This window comes from Silurus aristotelis (genome assembly GCF_946808225.1).
Source record: "Silurus aristotelis genome assembly, chromosome: 27".
NCBI classification, from domain to species: Eukaryota; Metazoa; Chordata; class Actinopteri; order Siluriformes; family Siluridae; genus Silurus; species Silurus aristotelis.
The window spans coordinates 16578980-16603577 of record NC_139600.1 but is presented as its reverse complement, the minus strand read 5'-3'; the positions used below and the strand labels follow the sequence as shown (position 1 = coordinate 16603577).

At 42.8% G+C, this 24598-nt stretch overlaps 1 protein-coding gene across 2 annotated transcripts; it reads right to left on the bottom strand.

Moving 5' to 3' along the window:
- Positions 1-553: 553 nt before the first annotated feature.
- micu3a (mitochondrial calcium uptake family, member 3a) lies at positions 554-22445 on the bottom strand (the record flags this gene model as incomplete). 2 transcript variants are annotated; one of them, XM_083532927.1, is made up of 16 exons in its annotated part: positions 21975-22445; positions 20463-20610; positions 19253-19284; positions 19013-19091; positions 16095-16142; positions 13996-14078; positions 13743-13814; positions 12300-12341; positions 10977-11075; positions 6756-6850; positions 6160-6331; positions 4680-4788; positions 2403-2560; positions 2145-2209; positions 685-2059; positions 554-628 (listed from the first exon to the last, which is right to left on the bottom strand). In XM_083532927.1, exons 1-15 carry the CDS (start codon positions 22185-22187, stop codon positions 2053-2055), a joined length of 1422 nt encoding a protein of 473 aa, XP_083389053.1. In that variant the 5' UTR covers positions 22188-22445. The 2 variants fall into 2 exon arrangements, with proteins under 2 accessions (XP_083389053.1, XP_083389054.1); XM_083532928.1 differs by lacking the exons at positions 554-628; positions 685-2059; positions 10977-11075; positions 12300-12341 and having other exon boundaries at positions 2141-2209; positions 21975-22292.
- Positions 22446-24598: the final 2153 nt, after the last annotated feature.

Sequence of the window (24598 nt, the reverse complement as noted above, 5' to 3'; positions counted from 1 at the left end):
AGACCTGGCTGGGGTTTGAACCAGCAACCTCTCAATCCAGAGGTGAAGCTCATCCAATTGAGCCACAGGATCTCATACTTGCTGAGTGCTTAAACATAATAATCATCTAAATTCAGAGGTTGGAGTTGAACCGGTGAGATCAGGGATCAGAGACCACGACACAAACCACTACACCATCACAGACCTGCTGTTGGTTTCTGCTTATTGGAGTTTTGTCGTGTAAACTGGCTCACATTCATGACTGATAGAATGGTAGAGGTTCAGAGCTCATCACACTCATTTATGGAATTCGGTAGACGCCCCATTATCCAGGGGGGATTACAATGATCTCGTTTCTACACCTGAGCAGATGAGGCTTGTGGCCCTTTGCTCAAGGGGTCTTAGTAGTAGCAGATCAACAGTGATGGGATTTGATCTCATGAGCTTCCAGACCAAAGTATACTACATTAACCACTTCCCACTTCCCCTGTAGTTTCTCCCAGGAACAGGAGACACAGTGAGAAGCAGGATATTGGTGATTGTGTATGTATGATGTAACATCAGGCAAACCAGATTTACTTCATCACAACTTCATTTCCCAGAAATAACCACCAAAAACAATTCATGCATTTCATACAGTGACATCGTCCTTCACACACACACACACACACACACACACACACACACACACACACACACACACACACACACACATATATAAATACAGTATCTCTCCATCACCTGATTAATAAACACACAGGAATATGTGATATAAAGATTCAGCATTCAGGCGTCACTTTGACTTCATTCCAGCAGGTTCTCTACTGCAGTCTGTGTGATAGTTCAGATAAATAAATGCAGAAATATGATCATTAGCTTCATTATTACAACGGATCACAGTGTCACATGCGGTTCTGGGATTATTACACGGAAAAATACCACCTCCGGGACGTCTCTCGCGCAGGTCTAGTCCAGAAGATGACAAATCTTATGATCAGGTGTCCAAAAACTTTTGGTTATAACGTGTATTTATACACTGTAATTAATAAACATTTTGTAAAAAGGAACATTTGTGATTTATGAAATGGCTCTGATTAGGCACTTCAGGTTTAACGTAGAGCTAGAATTTAATTATTCATTAACAAAGCTCCGCCTCCGAGTCACCGTTTCCACGACGACAGTCAATCCTTTCTTTATGACGTCACAACCCCGAGTGTTTTATTCCTCACATTCTTTTATATAACTTTATTAACGCTTTATCTGTGTAAAACATCCATTATAAAAAGCGCAATACAAATAAAATTTAATTAAAGTACATTTTTAATATTATGGGATATTTTGTCTTTTTTCTCCATTAATATTTACCTTCATTTTTCGGCGTTCATGTTATCGCTTGTTTTATAGCAGCTGCAAATTGTCTTTTCTTCACATCACACTCTCTTCACTTTTTCTTAAGGTTAATAAGTCAAAATATTAATAATAAAAATAATAATAATTTGTCGTCATGTTACGGAGAAAAACGCCAGTTTGACCTCTGACACTGGAGACTTTTCTATTAAAATAGAGGCATTTCTATTAAAATATTTGCCCAATATTGGATTGTCCACGTGACCAATATTACTATAGAAACGCTAAGATATTCATCCCGACCAATCAGAACCGAGACGGTAGTTTAGCGTTAGCCGGCGCTTTGGTTTCGCTTGTAAACGAACAAAACGGAAGAAAATCCGCGATAGAATTTCGATTCAAAGTAATGAATAATACTTTTCGGGGAAAAAAAGAGAAGTGAGATTTGAACTATAAATAAACGGAACTCGTACAGGTGATGAAGGTACAGGTGATGAAGGACGGCGAACGGTGCGAGATCGACTGGTATCACCATCTTTCAAATATTTATATCATTCACATTTCAAGTAACATTCCAGCATCTGAAGAACCCAGAGACGGAGAAAGTAAGTCATGCAGGAACATGCAGAATGCAGAAAACGTTCTGCGGAAGACTTCTGATCATGAGGATGATGATGATCGAGGCTCCTTCCTCGTCCAGACTGCAGCTGAAGAATCACTCGCTGTTCACCTGGTACATGAGACAGAAACTGACATTATTATGTGAATTAGCACGTGTTAGCGTGTGTAGCCTTGGTGATGCTAGTTTGTGTACTTATCTTCCTGCCAGCTCTTTCTTCAGACATGACCGGAAGGAAGTGAAGCGTTCTACATCCTTGTAACCCTGCAAACAGAAAGTTAGAAGAGAGAGAGAGAGAAAACAATTTAGCACCAGAATGTCAGTTTTCTCTGGAATGAATAAGGATTTATCTAGGCCCGTGACATAGTGTGTATCTGGATCTTTCATTAGTCACCACTAGATGGCAGTACAGCTATAATGTTAAAACAGTCTCTCGCTGTCTCTCCGTCTTTCTCACCCTGGCTCCACGATGCAGTCTGTCCTTCATGATCCCGATAAACTCTTTGTAGCTCAGCTGGTCGTCGTGGTCCACATCGAAGATCTTAAAGATGGTGTTGACAAGGTGGCGAGTGAGTTTAAGACCCGTCGCTACGTACACCGCTCTCGCAAACTCATCTAACACACACACACACACACACACACACACACACACACACACATATTCAGAAGATGAGCTGGCATTCTGTGTCATCTGTAATCATATATGCTTTACACGTGAAGTTGTATGAGTCTACAGCGAGCCATCTGAGGTAAATGTTGCTCGTCCTGACACTTCTGTCTCATTCCCGCTGTCTCTCTGCAGTCGTAAAAGCCTTTCAGTGGACATTGTCCCAAAGTAGAGTCTCAGAAATAATTAGTTTACAAATGTACATTTTAGCATTATATTTTTATCGCTCATGAGTGAGCCAGAGATGGTGGTGGTGAGGGAAAACTCCTTGAGATGGTATTAGGACGAAACCTTGAGAGGAACCTGTCCTCCTCCTCAACACCAAATGTCCATTCATTATACCTCCATCATTGCTGAGACACAAAAATATGAAACTCTTCATGGCAACTGTATGAACCATTATATGATCTCCGAATAACTCTTCATGACTCTCTGCTCTCCCCTTCAGCCACTGCTCGCAACCTTGGGGTGACCATGGACAATCACCTGTCCTTCTCCTCAAATTGCTAATGTGACTCGTTCTTGTCGATTTCTTCTCTATAACATCAGAAGGATTCGACTAGTTCTGCCAACACAGGCTGCCCAGGTGCTCGTTCAGGCTCTTGTGATTCTGAGACTGGACTACAGCAGCCCTCTTCTAGCAGGTCTTCTTCTGAACGCTATTCATCCACTGTAAATGATTCAAAACGCAGCTGCATGACTTGTGTTCAACCAGCCCAAGTTCTCCCACACCACCCCACTGCTGCTCCTCCACTGGCTTCCAGTAGCTGCACGTATCAGATTCAGAACACTGATGTTTGGTCTCATTAAGGGTCTCTTGGTGGCTATGTGTCAGCTAGCTAAATTATTAACCTTATTTTAATCCTATTGTGTATTTTAAATAATTAACCAACACACCTGAGGTAAATATTGATATTCCTTATGGTTTTCTTTTATTTCCACTGCCTCTGAGACTTTATAAACACTAGCTGAATTATTTACAAATCTTTTCTTAGCGATGAAACAACACATCTGAGGTAAATTAATCTCATTCCTACTGTCATTATACTTTTACATAACAGCCACATGCTAGCTTACCCTTATTTTAGCCATAAACAATCTATATTTTTAAACATTAAACAGCAAGTCTGAGGTAAATGTTGCTGTTCCCAATAGCGCTGTGCATTTATAAAAGCCTTGAAAACGATCTGTTAGCTAACAAACATCAATTACTACATTTTCATTGCCATTAAACAGCATATCTGACTGTTGATGTTTCTCATAGTTCCATCCCTGCTAGCTTGACTTTACGGCTAGTTTATTTTTTAACAATTAAACAGCAAGTCTGAGGTAAATGTTGGTATTTCTAATAATTCTGTCTAAGTAATGGCCTCTTAATGGCGGTGTTGTAGCTAGCAAACTAAATTACTAACTAATTATTTCAAATCATGAAGTGTATTTTTGCAGTAATTAACCAACACATCTGAGGTAAATGTTGATGTTCCTAATAGCTTTGTGTTATTTCCACTGTCTCACGCATTAATAAGAGCCTTGAAAACAATCTTTAACAAACAAACGTCATTATTTTCTTAATTTTCATTTAATTTAGATGTTTTGTTGCCATTAAACAACATGTCTGACGTAATTGTTGATGTTTCCTCATAGTTTTGTGTTGTTTCCAGTGTCACTGTTGTTTTATTTATCTTCTTAATGTGTAAGATAGCTAGCTAAATTATTAACTCGATCCTTTAAAAAAAAGCTTAGCAGCCAAGAGCTAGCTAGCTAATAAATTCATAAATATGATCAGTTCTTATTAGTGGTCTCCTTGTCATTGTTCACATTCAAGGCGTTTTTATCAGCTATATAACAGCGAGTTGTTACCCTGAAACACTGTTTTTATGACTGAAACTACTTTAATCTACAAACCCATTATTAGAAACTATATCTGCAGTTCTGTTTTTAACATAAGTCTTATTTAATCAATTTATCCGTTAGCATCATTGCAGAACGACGCCCCCTGCGGTCTGGTTGTTTAAGCAACAGCGTCGTCACGGCTTCAACCGCGTGAACGTGAGAGTAAATCCGAACCTTGTCCGATGGAACGGCTGGCAAAGTTGTACATCTGCATAGCGATGGCGAAGTCTTCGAGGTTGTTGAGGAACTGAAAGAAAGACCTGAACTCGTCGAAAGTGATGCCCTGAGAGAAAGAAAGAAAAAAAGCGATTATCCAATCACAGACCTGATCATAAAATATAATAGCTAGCTAGCTAATTTTTTATACGACACACGAGTTAGGCTAGCATTAGCCATGACTTTGCTGCTTTTTCTTTGTGGAGGGTGTTAGTAAACGCAGGTGAGGAAGGTGAGGAAGCCTGGGGTGCAGTCAGCGTTCACATTAATCCCGAAGGTGTTCAATAGGGTTGGAGCTCTATAGCTGGAGATATTCCACTCCAACCCGTGTAAAGCAGATGTTCATGGCGCAGACTTTGGGACTCCTAGTTCAAGTGAAGAAAAATTTTATTCTAGTTCATCCAAAAACATTGTATACACTTGTTTGGCTTCATCCTTGTACAACATGTGGGCTAATGTTGCTAACATTTTGCTTGTAAACTCTTAACACCAGACAGGGAAACGGAGAGTTCCCTTTTCTACGTCTATAATCAAGCTAAAGGACTTGTGTGTGTGAAAAGCCTTGTTTCTTGAGGAACGTTGAGAACAATAGCATAAACTTTACTACATCTTCTATAAGTATATAACATCATACTTGTTATGGAGCGGGTATCAAGAAGTTTTGAGACAAGTTTTGTAACCCGCCAACAGATGGCAGCACAGGGCTGCACGCACAGTTACACGGAGCGCCGACCTTCATAAGTCATGAAAAGACTTCGTCCTGTGTAAATCTGGAGCTGTGCAATTTTTCATTTTGACAGCGCTGCGGAGATCCAGCGTGAATAGCAGAAGGTGCTCGACATGCTTCGAAAAGAAGTTTTCCAGGACACGTTCCAGAAGAATGCTGGGGCGCAGTGTTGCTGTGTAAGGGGACTATTTTGAAGGTGAAAGTGTGGAAACGTAGATAAATAAATTAGACCGCGTACTGATATTGTGACTTGCAATGATGGGCATCTACAACTCTTTTATTTTGCTAAGACAATTGAGTGAATGTTTCAGACACGATGTAAATGTCTCTCCCACTTTGTGAGAAACAAAAGGCCTCGGGAGAACATGTCGGTTTTCACCAAAACATCCACTTCTTCGAGAAGCACTGGGTCTTTTCGCTGGAGAGGACACCTTCCCCTGCTGAACATGATACTATTGGGGCAGAGCGCTGTCAATCACTTCCAAGAACAAAGGGGAGGAGTGGAGTCAAGGGGCAGAGGTGACAGGAAGAGATGTAAGATTACACTGTAGTTGGCTGGTGTGGTTGCAAACACACACACACACACACACACACACACACACACACTGCTGACGAAGCGGTGGAGCATTCAGGTGTGAAGGATGTCGAAGCGTTGGATGATCAGAAAGCATGGAGAGTTCGGTTACGTTCCTACAGAAAGAAACTCGGCACCTTTTCATCAGGAATGGACTGGCGCACGTTCTCCAGGTAGCTGCGTATGTCCTCCACGTTGGTGTATCTCAGGAGGATGCGAGCGAAATCTTCCTCGCTGATGGTGATCATGCCCTTGGAGTACGTCAGGAACTCGATCTCCAGCACCTCTGTCTGGAGGTTATCCATAAACCTGACAGACAAATAAAACACGATCAAATTCAGAGCAGGACGGTAATCTTCATATCTGCTCTGCAGTCAAAACCTGGCGTGTACATTTCTGAAGAAAACTGAGGTGCGAAGTATAAAGTGTGTAAATGAGGAATACACTTGTGTATAAACATTATATTCATGACATCACGCCTCGTGTAAAGTTCTAAAACTGCGAAAACACATCAGATGAATTATTGTATGTGAGAGGTGAGTTATTGTACGCGAGAGGTGATTTATTGTATGCGAGAGGTGAATTGGTAAATGTAAGAGGTATATTTGTGAATGAGAGCATCAGTGCATCTGTGAGGTAAAACATTATATGCAGAAGCATATATTTTATGAAAATTGACTGCGAAAGGTAGGTAGATGACGCGAGAGCATTCTTCCTCCTCAGTATCAGGTACCTGTAGAAGTCGTCGAACGTCAGCTCGACTTTCCCTTTCTTCCCGAAGAAGTGTACTAGCAGCGTGGTGTCGACCGTCATGCTCTCGTCTGTGCGCTGCTCGGAGAGGGCCAGAAAGGGGGCGGGGCAGGAAAGAAAAGAGAAGCAGTCAGTGAGAAAAACATGCTCTGAGATGATTGGATGAAGCAGCTGTCCATCACGGATGCAGAGCAGTAGACGGTAGCGGTCAGGGTTCTGCTTTGCTCAGTGCATCAGTTACAGTGGGAGCAGCACTTTGTACAAACACAGCAAATCTTTATAACCTTCAGATTCAGGTATAAAGATCAAAGGATGAGTGAACGACAAACATCCACAGATACACAAACATCCAGTATGCAGTCATGTAAAATATGCACTCCATAAATCTGGCTAGAGAGAAAAAGAAAGAAAGAGAGAGAGAGAGAGAGAGAGAGAGACAGACACACACACATACACACAGAGAAAGAGAGACACCAAGAGAGAGATAGTGAGACACAAAGAGAAAGAGAGAGACAGAGAAAGAAACACACAGATAGACAGAGAGAAAGATAGTGAGACACAAAGAGAGAGAGAGACACCAAAAGAGAGATAGTAAGACACAGAGAGATAGAGAGAGACACACACATACACAGAGAGAGAGAGAGAGAGAGAGAGAGAGAGAGAGAGAGAGAGAGGGAGAGAGAAAGAGGCACACACACAGATAGAGAGACACCAAGAGAGAGATAGTGAGACACAGAGAGAGACACAGATACACACACGCCCCCACACAGAGAAACAGACACAAAAACAAGAGACAGAGAGAAAGAGAGAGATAAAGACATCACAAGATAGACAGTAACACACACTGGAGAACAAACAAAGGGACAGAGAGAGAGAAAAAGAAAGAGCATGAGAGAGAGAGAGAGAGAGAGAGAGAGAGAGAGAGAGAGAGAGAGAGAGAGAGAGAGAGAGAAAGAGAGAGAGACGATGGCAGACGTGGACAAATGAGTAGATGCATGAAGACAGTGCAGGCCATGCATTTCAGAGACAGGCTGCATTCACACATCAATGCAGTGTGAACAGGTGAATAGAGTCCTCCTTTCTCCTGCTGCTGATATTCTCTTTCACTCTCTCTCTCTCTCTCTCGCTCTCTCTCTCTCTCTCTCTCTCTCTCTCTCTCTCTCTCTCTCTCTCTCTCTCTCACACACTACCCCCCCCTCCCCCCAATATACATTTACGTATCCATCTCATCATCATCATCCACAATATCAGGACACCTGGACATGATGTGATAAACTTTAATCCAGTATTGACTAAAATGTTCACCTTTTGAGGACTAATAGGCCACGCCCCCTTTATTAACCGAGTAGCCAATCATCATGCCTCCAGTCTTGGTGTCTAAACCACAAGCACCCGGTTTACGGCACCGGCAGCAGAAAGCTGATGTTTTGCTCCGGCGATAAGGTGCCTTTACTTTATTCAATGCTGTTGGTGAATCATGTGGAGAATTTGTTTATTTCTTTTATTTTATTTTTAATACGTACTTTATTCAACTTTGTGTCTTTACAAAAGGAATTTCCAACCTATTAACCCTCCAAAGGCAAAACAGTTGTGGAAACATTGAGAACGTTCTTCCAACGTCAACAATTTATTTCAAGTCAGCTCTTAAAAAAACCTTGAACCCTCGTTTTTCTAATTCTAGAACCCTAGAACTGAGATCTTCGGTTGTCCCTCCATTAAAGCAGAACCCTAGAACAAAATGTTTTCGAGGTTGATGTTCCCAAGCAGAACCTGTCCAGAAGCAAAGAACCTTTAAAGAACCCTTTCTCCTGAGAACGTCTACAAACTCCAAATTAAAGTTCCTGATTTTCTTGGTACTGAGAACCAAATTTTCTTCAAAAAGGTTCTTCCAGAGAACTTGAAAGGTTCCTGAAAGTCTTCTTCTTCTGAATAAAACCTTCTGTTGTAGGGTTCATGGTTTACGACCGCAAAGGGTTTCCCGAGAAGAAGTGAAGAACTTATTGAGATTCTAATTTTAAGGCTGGCAGACTCGACCTCTGAACCTGCCACGCCCCTGAGGCTGAAACACTGAAGGAGTCCTCGTCATGCTAAGCTCGGTTGGGCGACCGCCTTCATCCAAAAAAAAGCTTTCAGTGCATACAAGCCAAACAAAAGCAGAACTTCAGGTCCATGCCTCCGCGATACCTCCAGATTATAATCCTATCCGAGGAGAAACCGTTTTAAGCATTTAGAAAAGAAGGTAGAAATAGAGAAAGAATGGTGGACTCAAGCAGAGGAACCAGACAGGAACATTTATGATGTTTGAAGTGAAATGTAAATCATGGAAAAATCTAACCTACAGTCATCAGAGAAGTGACGTTAAAAGGTAGCGAGCAAATCTGTGCGCTAGTGTGCGCTTTTCACGTGAGATTATAGGGTGAAGATCTTACGGTAGACCTGCGATCATCTGGAAATCATCCTGCAGGTTTAAGTTATGAAGAGATTTTGTTCCTGGGCATTAGCATTATTCGGTTTAGCAGTATATCAGGTCATTTGTTCTAAAAAGACGTGACAGGGCGAAACGTCACCACATGAACTGTGACTCCTTTCAGAGAGACGTCTGTACGCCTCGTTAGCGTCGTAGCTTCCTGTTTTTTTTTTTTATTTTCACTTTCACGACTCGTCCTCAGGCCCCTGAGCCGCTCCGCCTTCCATCACCACACGTTCGCTCCTTTTCTTTACATTATTTCTTGGAAGCGTGACGTAAGCGGCGTTATGTCACAGATCCTGGAAACCACTGCTGCATTACAGTGTAGACGGCCACGCCCACGCCCACCCCTGTGGGGGACAGGCTTCACTTCAGGGCTTTTAGCCTTTGATCTGGCAGGTGAAAAACAATGATTAGCGGGATGACTAATACACACTTCCACACACACAGTCACTCAGACACACACTCACCAGACACACACACACACACACACACACACATGGTAAGTGTTCATCTGAGAGAGCGTGCAGTCAATAATACAAACAATCCCGTAGAAGCGTGTCATCTGGAAGAGTGGGATCTCGAATTACTGTCTCTTTCTTACACACACACACACACACACACACACACACACACACACACACACACACGCGCGCGCTCTCTCTTTGTGAGTAACAGACTGGGTAAATAAAGGGCAGATGTACGGCTCGACGGTGTCATCATGCGGCACTGTCCTCGTCATTACAGCGTCTCAACACAACCAAATAAACCAATCATCACTTCCCAGTTGTCTGTCTGCTGTCTGACACCAGCAATGTGATGTTAGAACCTTCTAGAAGATGCAGAACCTCGGTATCGGTGCGATAAATAGCAAACGAATCGTTACTTGTGACGTATGATAATTTGAGGACACCTGATCCTAAATTTGGGATTTTGAACATCCCATCCTTTATTTCCTTTTAAAAATGAGCTTCACTCTTCTGGCAAGATGTTCCACTAGATTTTGTGGAGATTTTGTGGAGATTCGTTGAGCCACAAGGATGGTGTAAAGGTACTGATGTGGGTGAGAAGGTGAGGAGGTTTCTGGGGTGCAGTCAGCGTTCACATTCATCCCAAACGTGATCAATAGGGTTCTATAGCAGGAGAAGATCTTCCAAATCTTCTAACCCATGTATCTTCGTGGAGCTGGCTGTGTGGGTCTCTTGGTTCAAGTGAAGGCAAAATTAAATTTTTTCATTCTGCACAATTGTGTGCCTCCAAAATTGGGATTCCAGGTGGGAGGTTATGCGAATAGCTCCAGCGTGGGTTTATGCGTGTGCATCCAAAGACGTCCTACACGACCTTTGGGGTAACAGTTTAAAGAAGGACCACGTCTGGGTGGAACAGTCGGGTGAGAATGTTTACGAACTTGCTGCTAGAAGTGCCCTCGATATGTTCGATTTGAAAGCGTTCAGATCTAGATACACCTGGAAGTTCTAGACCTGCTTCTAGATCCTAATCAGTAATGAGGATTAATAACAAGAACAAACACTCCTCCTGCAGACCCACAGAATTATAGGAGTGTGTGTGTGTGTGTGTGTGTGTGTGCTCTCTAAAACGCCTGATTTGACTCTACGCAGGTTGTCGATTAGTTTAAAGAGGTTTGTTATCGCAGGAACCTCAGACCTCTGAGAACGATGTGCTCGTGGTGAGGACGATGGATGAGAGAAAAAAAGCGAGGGATGACTGAAGCGATACCTCTGCCAGGTCAGAAAAGAGCGCGTGGCTGGCGCTTCGTCTCAACACGTCCCAGTAGCTCCTCGCCACGCTCTCCTCACGGCTCGGTTTTTTCGACACCTGAGGGGCGGGGCGGGGCGGGGCGGCAGCACAGGATGGGGGGAGGGGGAGGGGGCAGTAAGTGGGTTAGCGATCGTGAGCAGGAGAAATGATGCATATTGACATTGTGAAAAGAATGAGGGTTGGGGGTCGGAGGCTACGATGCGCCGGGTTACGGCGTCTGGTTAAGTGCTGTTTGGGTTTGATCAAAACGTCCACTGAATCTGTGGACCATTAAAATCGTCCTTAGGCACAGAATATATATATATATATATACACACTCTATGGAGAAAGTTTGTGGACACCTGAGCATAAAATTGGAGCTGAATTTTGAACACTAAGTCTCCATTTCCTGTTATAAAAACCTCCATTACTTCTGGAAGATGTTCCACCAGATTTTTTTAGAGATTCTTTCAGCCAAAAGGATGTTAGTAACATTTAGTCCAAATGTGATCTCGTAATTCTCTCCACTCTTCTGGGAAGATGCTCCACTAGATTTTGTAGTGGGCTTGTAAACCACATCTTCACGTTGCTGGATTTGCGCAGAGGAGCATTGCCGTGCTGGAGCAGGTTTGGGTCTCCAAGTTCAAGTGGACGTAAAATTGAATTATACTGCATCTGATACACGTGTGTGTCTCCAGCTGTGTGGTAACAGTTGGGAAAAGAACCACATATGGCAGAGGTCATCTGTCCCAATAGTTTTGTCCATATAGTGTATGCTGGAGCAGGTTTGGATCTCCCAGTTCAAAGGAAGGGAAATGTTCATGCCCCAGCAACCAAAGACGTCCGGTACAAACGTGTGCCTCCAAAATTGTGGAAGGAGTTTGGAAAAGTTCCACATTTGGGTGGAAATATCAGGTGTCCCAATACTTTTTGGCCATAGAGTGTATGATTTACTGTGATATTTCCTGATGTGTGTGTATGTGTGCGATTAAAGGGTGGACTTGAAAACACTCCAGCAGCTGCTCAATAGAAAACGCATTTCGCTCTCCGATCGGTTTAAAGCGTCTCTGATGAAGTCGTCGCGAGGAGAAGAAAAGATCAATCAGAATTTCGTTTTCTTTCATTAAAAACAGATACTTAGTTAAAAAAAAGGAAAACAGAAACAAACATATGGATTGACCCTTGAAGGTCAAACCTCCTTGGTTTTAGCTTCACGATCCTGCTTTTTTCCCCCACTTTCGTTTCACATCTAACATGTAAGGTCAAAGGGCACAAGGTGGTGGTGGTGGTGGTGATACCTACGCTAGAGCCTGGAACGACATGATATCCATAGAGCTGCATGCTCTGGGTGGCATTCAGAGAAGAAGAGGAAGAGGAGGGAAGGAGGAAGGACATGAACACACACACACACACACACACACACACACACACACACACACACACACGTTAGAACAGGCCAAGTGGTTCAAGCAGACAAAACATTTACACTTTTTGTTCTTCACGAGTTTCAAAAACATGCTGTCACTCGGCAGCTCGTCGTGGTTACCATGGCGATACTCCATACACGTATCTCATGTTGGAATTTATAATGGCTTAAAGAGCGCTCCATAATCACGCTGTAAAAACATCTCAACACTCTGACTGTAGGACGCCAAACGCTTTTCCTTTTTTTATTTCCCTCCTAAGACCATCCGCGCATCCATGATGTCATCCGGCCATCAAATATTAAACACATTCACCTGATAAACATGAGATCACTACCTCAGGTCCTGCTTCCATCATCACAGTACAAAAATATATCTCTAACAACACATTATGGATCTTCTGACCCAGAGCATCTCCTCAGCTCAGTCTGTTTCCAAAGCTTGTTCTTCTAAAAAACAACAAAAAAACAGGCAGTCTGGCTTAGCCAATCTTCCATGTCCTTGTCCAAACACTGAAAAAAACCCAAGCTCAGGCTCAAACTGGAGAACTTGGATCTGTGAGACACTACCTCCTCTAGCACAATGCTGCTCATTTTCATCATTCCAGTGGAAAACCCTATCTCTGAATCAATCACCCAAGCACTCCTTAATACTGACCCAACACTGTGATCGTGGTCCAAACCCAAACCTTCTGCATCTTTCCACCCAATACTCATCTCACCAATTCTCTCACAAAGTCACATATTTAAAAGCCATCTCCTCATCTCATCTCCTTCTCTGATCAACGTATGCGTGTTGATCCAAAATCCAGCACAAGAGCCAGTACACATCATCTCATCATCATATCAGGCGTTTTCAGAACCTACACTAGAGACACTGAGCACAAACCTGAGCTGAGGATCAACTCCAGGAACCTGAAGCTGCTAACACCAATCACATCTCCTGACCAAAAAGGCCTCATATTAAATTCTCAGAATCCTTGTCCTCATTCCATAATATTATATATGACTCCAAAGCATCCATCACTGAAACCAACATTTGTTTTCTTCTTCTCCTCTTTTGACTCCACAGCAAAAGGAAATCTCCAAATGTGTCAAAATAGGGTCATATTCCTGACATGGCTTCTACTTCCCATCTCTCCAGTCCATCCATTTCTACATCCTGACTGAACAACCAACCCAAATCTTTTAGATCAATACATTTTAGAGGAAGATAAAGCTGATCTCTAGAACCGTAAAGGATCCCAATCACACGGTGGATCTTAACAGATGTTGCTCAACCGGTTCTGCTCAGTTTCATCCGAATCCGTCCAGACCCTTACCAGCTGAGCCGATTTCTCCGCATCTCCCTTGCGTCCCTTCTTTTCGTTCTTCTTCCGGAAGATCTCCTGCAGCTGTGGGTCAGAAAATGGTGTGAGAACCGAAGCTGACAGATAATCTGCTCCAGTAAATAAAACGGTCAGGAGAAAGGTCTATTTTCTTCCTCTCGTGGAGTCAGGAATTTGCATTAATTCTCCTGTTCCTTATTCTAAAATTCCTACAACTGGGTCACAGATAAAAAGTTTATTATCTCACCACCAGAAACTCCTGCTTGTCCACCATCTGGTTGCCGTCGGCGTCGAACATGTTGAAGGCTATTTTAAAGCCAGCATGAGGCTCTGAGGAAAAAACACATGTGAGTCAGATGCATAGATTCATCTTTCGTAATGTGCATTACTATGAGGTCATTGGTGTAACGCATTAGCCAGAAGACTCCTCGGTGGGAAATCGTTTCCTCACATCGTCCCAAGACAGTAGGAAGGTTTCAGATACTCGTCTCGATTATGTACTGCTGAATTCTGCCTGTCTTTATATCCTCCTGTTTTTCTTTAGAAATGTGAAACTCTACTCCATGAAGTTCTACGTAGCAGTGGATATTCAACATGCCTCCTGACACTAATTTCCACTTTGAAGCTCTTCAGTTCTGTCGATTCCAGCTCTCCTTTCGTACCGAACACCACCTTTCGTCACCTCCTCCAGGTGCGTCTTTGACCCCGTCGAGGGCCACATGTCTCTCCGTGGTGTTACGTTGCTGTGGGAACAGTACGTCACGGTAGGCTTGCTGGGTTCCAGTGCTAAGTGAAGTGCTTCAAAGGGTGAAGACACATGCTCTGATGATTCTACTCAACATCTCCATAATGTCTGAGATATTTCAGGACATCGGTTGTACGTAAGGAAAAGTTATAAAAGGTATAAAAAGCATTTAGACCACAGACTTGTCCGTTCTGATGGTGGGATTTACATCACGGCAGCTGTTTTGAGGTGTTCACGTTGACAAAATTCACCTGGCTGGTGTCTCCCTCAGGATGAAAGTGGGGGTGGAAACTGTCTGAGTCTGCCAGACTATAAACTACAACAAGCTTTTGTCACTCGTCTTTAATAAATGGAAACAAGCTAGTGTAAAACTGAGAGCTTCCAGAACTGATATATTGAGTCAACGGACAAGATCAGGGTCCCCAAACAATTACAGCCCAGAGATATATTTTTAAAAAATGTAGTTTTAAATAATTGTTTCACTCATATTATATCTGTATTTGATAATAAAAGATTGACTTTTAAACTAAAATGTTTCTCAGTTATTAATGGAGGTCGAGGCACAAATAGTTGAACTATCGGCTATTAGCAAAAATCCATAACGTTAGTTTTTCCGGCTTACGGTTTGCTGTTGTTACGAGAGCAGCCTCTAGAGGCAAATCACTGACACTACGTGCTATTAGGTTTTACACCTGAGACTGCGTGCTGCACGGAGAGCGAATTATACTATTTATTTATTTATTATATAATTATATTTATTAATTCATATATATACATATATACATATATATTTGAAGTTCAGTAGAAACTTATATATTAAGAGATAAAGATATAAAGATATATAGATATAAGATTTTGATGGAGTTTGGGGAGCTTTCAAATTGTTCTTCAATTGTTTTGAAGGTGTTAATAGAAAACTAAGTAAAAGAGCTGATACTGTATATTAATTACAGTTATATACAGTATATAATTAAAATGCTGAGCGGTTATTTATTTATTTATTTATTAGTTTGTTCTTGTTCTCTCTGTTACATGTAATTTATATGTATAGTTGAAATGCAGTAAAAAAAGATTTAAATAAAAAAGTAAAGTCATGAAGTGTTATTTGTTTTTTTTATCCAGTATTCATTTGAAAACCGATTAATCTGTCAACTAATCGATTAATCGGTCGATTAATCGATCAACCTCTAGTTATTAATGTAGCCTAATTATTTGTTAGACTCACCCACCAACCACATACACGCATAAGTAAGTAAAGGTTTTGTTTTTTAATAGCAATGAATATGATAAATGTCATTACGATAGTAATAATGCTCTTTTATTATGCGATAAGTAACGTTCATTTGTCGGTACGGTGCAGAACAAAATAATAAACTAAGAAAAAGGCAATATAAATACATTAAAATTCATAATAAAATCTGTACAATAATACTGGTAGTCAATCCGCCCCTTATTATTTTTTGTTACACAACGACCGCTAAACAAATTATATGGCCCTCACAGAATAAAAGTTTGGGGACCCCTGGACAAGAGGGACAAATTGCGAGGTAATGAAGGGCGATGGACCAAACAGGTGAAAAGGAGTAAATTCTGGTACTTACTGGTCAGGATACAAAGCAGGAAGAGATACTCTGTGTAAGCGATGATCCCTGCAAAACAAAAGGGTCACACTTGTTTGAGTTTTCTGCTGAAGGACAGCCATACACACCCTCCAGTCTCATCCTTTATCCCTCGCTCTCCTCCTCTTGTCTAAACAGGACCACTTGATAGTCGTTTCAACTGAAACTTGAAATCAAAATCTTTGCTAGTTTTACAAAGGGATGTCTTTTCATAGAGATAAAGATCTAAAGGTTCTCTCAAAGAGAAAGCATCAGCGGGCGTGTTTATGTCGACCCAAACACTGCAGCGCAAACCGGCGACGTTACCCAGGCTTTTGTTTCGACTTGTGTGAAAGAGGATACACGATTGAAGCTCTTGAGGATGTTTTGGAAATGAGGGTACAAAACAGGGATTCATTACCCCTGAAACACCACTGAAAGCATTCTCCACATGTATAGGTAGCAGGGCTTCAGATAGTTCTGGCTGACTGAGCCGAGTGTTTCGGGTCAATGGTCTTTAACGCCTGGGGGACAGGAACCCAACACAAGTCCATTTACCAGAGCAAGGGGGTGATACCTATGTGGTCTTCCCACACACAAACAGACAAACATCACCATCACACACCTATCAAACATCAAACTTCTGTATGCCCTCAAGCTGTAGAAAGTAACGTTACGATTTCTGGTCCAGGATTATTCACATTATCAGTTGGTTTAAAAGTCTGAGGAGTTCATTTACCAAACATTTTGATCCAATGTAATTTTTCCTCTCAGATTCGAAAAGGGACTGAATGAGTATGGAATTATACTGATTTTAGATCTGCTTTTTCTATTCCAAATGGCTGTCATCCTTTATCCAGAACCAACGTGAAAGAAACAAGGATCAGAGGAGCAGAAAAGATAGTTGAGAACTTCAAGCGAGACACATATGAGGTGGTATCAAAACGTTTTCGAGACTCGCTCTGTTTAATAGAAAGTACTTTATATAACTACGTTTTCACACCATCACCTTCAAAATAGTCCCCTCGCTCAGCAATACAGCGCCCCCAGTGGTCTTCTGGAACGTGTCCTGGGAGTCTTCTTTTTCGGAGCGTGTCGAGCATCTTATGCGATTCACCACACCCTCAAACATGATCCAGTTATTATTTTTTCCTGAAGTTTGATTTGAGTTTCTCATGCTGGAGATCTTTCTGTGTACATTACGTTCAATAACGTTTTATGTTGCAATAAGTGTTTTCTGAATTTCGCTTCGTTTTTGCATCGTTACTACTGCGTTACAAATCAGTTTTTAATTGAATAAATAATTGTTGACAATGTTCATGATCTTGATTTTAATGCTAATCGTGTTTTTAGTTTAAATGCTCATTCTAAGACTATAAAATGTAATTCTGCTTCGTAAATGAAGAGGCGTTCTCTTGTTCTCTAGGTTGAAGATCTTTTCACACTAATTAACAGGAGCAATCTGTTTAATAAAATGATTGACATACTTTTAAGTGAATTAGGCTAAATCGTAGATTTGGATGCTTATCTGTTGCAGTTCACCTGCATGTCAAGCTGCAGGACTGTCGAACTAAACTGAACTAAACAGAAGAAACAGGAAGTACCCAATGTAGAGGTGACACACAGCGATTTTAATTTTTTTCTCTCCATTCCCTGAAAGAGTTCACCCTGCTCAGGTTCAGCTGTATTCCCAAAGATCACCAAGGCTCCATAGTGACCTGGAAACCATGGAGGCCTCTGGAGATACTCTTACACACGTAAACACGTGTTTCCATCAGGTTGAACTGTTTTATCTTTAGTTCGAGTGCAACACTGGGCAGGTTAAGGAGATGGTGTGAATTGTTCAGAAAGATAAGGAAAGGAAAGGAAAGGAAAGGTGTAGAATCCATGTGGCTTATTTTTAGCCGTCCCGCTGCGGTTAGCGCCCGCGTGAAGCCAGTGTGTAATTAGCACCGCGGGGAATTAGCCAGCTTGCTACCAGCGCCGTGTCAGCGAGCGCTTTCTTTTGAAGCTCTCGTGTGAGTGATCTTCTTTGTGATTATTTATTTAGTTCACATTCCCGTTGTGTTTTGATTTTGCGTTTTGTCAGCGACCCGATGAGCATCGGTAAGAAGCACGGCGAGAGATTTAGTGTGTGAGCAGAGAATTCAACTGAGAAAAAAAAAAGGCTGGGGATGTTAGCAATTAGCTGTACTGCTACTGATGACTAGCCACCTACAGTTCCACTCCATCACACCACCCTGTCCTTTGATTATTTTCTTTAGCAACACGGCCCCCTGGGTGTTTTATTCCCTATTATCAGTGACATCGGAAGGGTTCGCCGTGTACGATAAACGAGATGTTCCACTTTAACTAGCATGTAATGTAGCATGCATATTGTGATGATAAAGTGATAAATAAATCAGTGCTAGCATATTCAAGCCTAAACATTTGCAAATAATCGGCTATTAAAAGCTACCATAAAATGCTAGCAGTGACGACCAAAATACTTTCCCAAGCTCCTCCCTCAGCTAATTCAGGACACACCCACACAGTGTGCAGGGCGACTAGCGTTAGTTGATAAGGATGACTGGGCATGTATGCAAAGGTCGATGCTACAAACGCGAGATGCTACAAGGCATCAACAATGGAGGTTTTCTAAAACTAAGATCAACCAGTTCAGAAACAATGCTCTGAAGTTTATACGTAGTGCTGTTTTACATATACAACAATCAGTGTGTTTAATGGCAAATTGTGACTCTTGGGGTTGGGTTTTGATGTGGGCGGTGACAGTGACATCTGCCCCGCCCATTTCACGTTAAAATAAAAGAAGGTGTCGCACTGAATCTGTATGGCGTCACACACAGAGACAGAGATGCAGCCATGGCTGTGATACCGCTAGGCTTCCAATTAGCATCAAAATTTCACACAGGATCGATCACCTCGCTCTTGGAGATTCCGGAAAAGAGTAGAACTTCCTTTCCACACCGGCGGCGTCTCGGCGAGGACCTTCTCCAGCTCCTGTCCCAAGAAAAGACGAGTGAAATAAAAATTATATACACGCTGCACTACACGATGCCTCTGTATCTCACTCACTGTCTGTCTGTGTGTGTGTGTGTGTGTGTGTGTGTGTGTGTGTGTGTGTGTGTGTTTCAGCAAGTGGAAGTAGTTGAATACTACACCTGCTTACTGAGGGACCTCCATGCTTTCTTACCTACAGAGAGAACGAGAGAGAGAACAAACATATTTAAAAAAAATTAATAATTTGCACATTTAGCATGTAACTGTGTGTGTGTGTGTGTGTGTGTGTGTGTGTGTGTGTGTGTGTGTGTGTGTGTGTGTGTGTGTTTTTCCCCTGCAGCTGTTTGTCCCCTGTGTGATGTAAAATGTGACACCAGGAGACACATATAGAAACGTCTACATTTACATTCCATTTTCAGACTCAGGAGTGAAGTTCTAAACTCTTGCTGCTGCGCACACACACACACACACACACACACACACACACACACACACACACACACACACACACACACACACACACCTGAGCACCTGTGTGTGTGTGTGTGGGAGAGTGTATCTGTGTGTGTGTGTGTGTGTGTGTGTGTGTGTGGGAGAGTGTATCTGTGTGTGTGTGTGTGTGGGAGAGTGTATCTGTGTGTGTGTGTGTGTGTGTGTGTGTGGGAGAGTGTATCTGTGTGTGTGTGTGTGTGTGTGTGTGTGTGTGTGTGTGTGTGTGTGTGTGTGTGTGTGTGTGTGTGTGTATCTGTGTGTGTGTGTGTGTGTGAGAGTGAATCAGTCTGTGTGTGTGTGTGTGTGTGTGTGTGTGTGTGTGTGTGTGTGTGTGTGTATATGTGTGTGTGTGTGTGTGTGTGTGTGTGGGAAAGTGTATCTGTGTGTGTGTGTGAGAGTGAATCAGTGTGTGTGTGTGTGTGTGTGTGTGTGGGAGAGTGTATCTGTGTGTGTGTGTGTGTGTGTGTGGGAAAGTGTATCTGTGTGTGTGTGTGTGTGTGTGTGGGAGAGTGTATCTGTGTGTGTGTGTGTGTGGGAGAGTGTATCTGTGTGTGTGTGTGTGTGTGTGTGTGTGTGTGTGTGTGTGTGTGTGTGTATATGTGTGTGTGTGTGTGTGTGTGTGTGTGGGAAAGTGTATCTGTGTGTGTGTGAGAGTGAATCAGTGTGTGTGTGTGTGTGTGTGTGTGTGGGAGAGTGTATCTGTGTGTGTGTGTGTGTGTGTGGGAAAGTGTATCTGTGTGTGTGTGTGTGTGTGTGTGGGAGAGTGTATCTGTGTGTGTGTGTGTGTGGGAGAGTGTATCTGTGTGTGTGTGTGTGTGTGTGTGTGTGTGTGTGTGTGTGTGTGTGTGTGTGTGTGTGTGTGTGTGTGTGTGTACTCACCCCTCGGCTCCCTCATGGTCACTGACTCGATGAAGTTTTGAGGAGTCATGTAGAGCTGACCCTCATACTCCAGAGAGCTGAAGAGACGAAAGCGGTGCTCATGGGACGACATATACACGTCTCCATCCTCCAGGTCCAAGTGATGCTTCTGCAGGATGAGGTGTACAAAGCGCAAACACACACACACACACACACACACACACACACACACACACACACACACGGTCAGAGCTACAGGATATGAATCTATCTTGTACTCGTGTGTCTTTAACTGTATGTATAATCATTATCTATGTGGTTCTTCACCAAACTGTTACCACAATATCTGGAGGAACACAATTGTACACAACGTGGTAGCATGAACATTTTTCTTTTAAACTAGAAGACCAAACCTGACAAAGCACAACGCCCTGGAAAAGCACTGAAAGTGTGAGCTGGGCGATTTAGTTTTACTTTTAGACGTCAGCGTGCAGGGAGTGTACAAGAACAAAACACGCACACGCAAACACACACACACACACACACAAATATTACAAACATGAAGAACATCCAGAACTTGTCTGTCCAGTAAAATTCTTCTGTGTTTGTAAAAAACCCAACCAAAATAGCTTCAGTCACAACACAAGGAAAGCCCTGTGGGGGCGTGTTTGGGGGGGTGTCTGGGTGGGCATGCCTTGGGTGGGCATGCCATGTGCATGACCTGTTTCCTTATAAACCATAACTTATTGGAACGAGTGCACGTGATTGGCTGACCAAGTATCAGAAACGTTTGCATCTGAACTCCAGCAGGGATCGCAGCTCTGTCTCACGTGTGTCCCCCAGTCTGGCGAATCGCCTAGATGACGTGACATCACTGGCGTTACAGAGATTACGTTTGTTCTTTATCATGCTTTGTCCTTAGCGTTTCTTTCCAAAAGGACACGCATTTTAAACTGAAAAACATCTCCTATCAAATCAAATCTTTCCGAGCATCACTGAATCCTGGATTCTGATTGGTCGTGAAGATTCGATATAACAACATATCATATTAACGCTCTCGTTCTAATGCAAAACAATTTCATAGTAACCGATCGTTCATCGTACTGCAGACGAGACCAAATTATGGAACGATTCTGGAAGGAGTCTCCAGTTTCAGCATGTTGTAAAAATTGTAAATAGAAAAAGTTGAACATTTTTGTCTTTAATATAAAGCTGCTCGAACATTCATGTACCTGAAAATAGATTTAAAAAAAAGCAAGACGTGTTGTGAGCTTACAAGAGAATAGCTTTCATGGAGGTGTGGTGTTCTTCTGTACCAGGGTTGTATTGTGTTACCATGTAAACCCGCGCGTGCGTGCGTGCGTGCGTGCGTGTCTCCAGGACAGTAACGCGTCATTACGCACCCGTATTGATTAATTAATTTAATTTATTTATTAACTGCCCATTAATTAATCTAATACTTGCAATAATTCTATGTGCATTATTATGATTATGATTATGATTTTGATAATTATGATGGGGTTTATTCTTTACCTGCTCCTCGGCGAGCACGGGCGCGCTGTTGCGGATTCCGGTGCGCGTCCCGCGGTAGTTGAGGTACAGCGCTGTAGCTCCTCCGGCCGCCAGCCCGAACCCTAGCGCCGCGCCGCCGCTCCTCACACGCGCCGCGTCCCCGAACCGAGCCACCGACCTGCTCGCCAGCACCGACACCATCCTGCGCAACGCCGCCGCCGCCGCCATCTTCATTTACCGGCAACCGGCAGCGCGCTGTTCGGGCTGCGTCCCAAACCACTCCCCCCTTTTTTCCTTCCCTTTATTTAAGTGCACTGCGCCTGGGCGTGAAATGAAAACCTTTTCATGCCGATGTTCTGACTCAGGACTCCACACCTCGCGCCCTACGCACTACACCCTAGATACTATGCAGCGGTAATAACCGGTCACACCCTTAAACCTGGGTTTGTAACACAGCCCGTGCTTTTTACGCTCCCTGACAACTCCAACACACAATTCCAGTGTTTAATGTGTGTATTTGTGACTCTGGGCAGGTTGAAGGCCTTTTAATTCTGTTATCATCTAAAATTAATATGTGTGAAAAAAGGCGTCTGCATTTCCGTCTATTGAAGTGATTTATCAACACTGTGGGTCGTCTGGAAGGGACAATAAAGACGTCGCACATCCTGTGTCAGTCACTGGGATTGTGAAACTGGTTGTGTACGAGCAATAGAACACTCCAGGATGTACTAAATCAGACCCACAGCACTCCTGAACTCTGAACTCAGGAGTCTACATCAGCTCCATTGTCTCATTCTGGTCTCAGATGCTGAACTGGAGCTTGTAGCTCTGCCCCGTGTTTGCTGTATGCATGCTGGTGGTCTCGTGCCTTGTGCACTACCATGTTGCCTTCTTCATCGTTCTCTACCTCTCTACTTGATGGCCACGTTTCTCCACGTCTACATAGTTACTCGTTCACGTATCGCTCTCGTAGTGTTGTACACAGTAAACACAGTGTATTTATTTAGCACGTGCTGATTTCATGTCGTTAGCTCTGCACGTGATCTCTGCAAGATGAGTGGCAATGATGGTGAATCGAATCTCAGCAGAAACGTGTCAAAACACATGGATGTAAAAAAAAAAGAAGAAGAAGAAGATACACATAAACAACAACAACAACAACAAACATAAATAAATTATGCAAATGAGGAGAATTCGGTTTTCTTTTCTACAAGACACCAAATTTATTCGATGTGTGACGCGTTATAAACGCCTTGAGCGGTCACGCGCACTCGCGTTTCCCCATTGGTTCGGCAATTACGTGCGTCTTTGATGTGCGTAGACGTGCCACAAAGTGCAAAATAAGTAAGTACGCAAACAAACAAACAAACAAACAAACAAATCTCCGGCTTGTCTGAGCTCGTGAAGACATGGTTGTATCATTCAGACCCTCATTTGGGTCCCTCCTGTTTTTTTTTTAGCCTGTAATGAGCCATTATGTAAAACCACCCCCGGCACGTGCCCTCTGTTCAGGAGCTTTGACCCCCGGAGAACAACTCACGTCACGCGCTTCTTATTTTTTCCATCTTTTTTCAGACCGGACTGTTTTTGTTTGTTTTGTTTTGTTTTACCTTCACAAGGTCATCGATCTGCTCCGTCCCTTGTTTCGGTTATTGTTTTGCATCGATTTTGGTTTAAGGCGGAAACAGAAATGAAGCAAATGATCAGAAAAGCCAGACGGGATCGCGGGCGCGCGCACACGGGCCTCTGGCGCGCGCATGACAGTCTGCTTCTATAGACATACGCATAATTCATGCTGTTTATAAGCGGTTTATTACGTCACGTTTCATATTTAGACACTATCTATGCTCTCCATGTCATACCTCAGATTAATGCCAGATGAAGAGACGAACATGAGACTAACATGAGACGAACATGAGACTAACATGTTTCTATATAACTATAAATATAGAATGTGACATTGTGCTTCTTTCCCAAACTGTTCCCACAAAGTTGAAGGCACACAATTCTACAGCACGTGCTTAGATGCTGTAGCAGGACATTTTCCATTCACATAAACTTGGAGACCCAAAACCTGTTCCAGCATGCACAAAGCCAGCTCCATGGAGATCTGCTTTCCATAAGTCGGAGTGGAAGATCTCCTGCTATAGAGATATAGAACCTTTGAACACTTTGGGATGAATGTGAACGCTGACTGACAGCACTCCAGACCTCCTCACCTTCTCACCTACATCAGTACCTGAATTTAATAACAGCCATGTGGCTGAATTAATCTGCACAACATCTAGTGGAACATCTTTCCTCCAAGAAGAGTGGAGGTCATATTACAGCAAATGGAGACTAAATGGGTAACATACATCTCTACATTATGGAATGTTCTTCTAAGTTGATGTTCAGTAGATGTAGTGTGTAGACTTTCATATTCACGTTCTGGACATGTTTTTATCTGCTGATGTTGGGGAAATTTCCGAGCCTGAGCCCTGATCAGAGAATCGCAGAGATTTTGTTTCTCTCTGTTTCGCTCGCTGTGAGTCGGAGCAGCACTTTGAAGTGAGTTTCTCAAATCTTTTGTTTTGTCATTCAAAGAGTAAAAATGAAGAGCAAAGAGGTACGAGGTGCCACACTGTGAGATCTGGAGGAGGAGG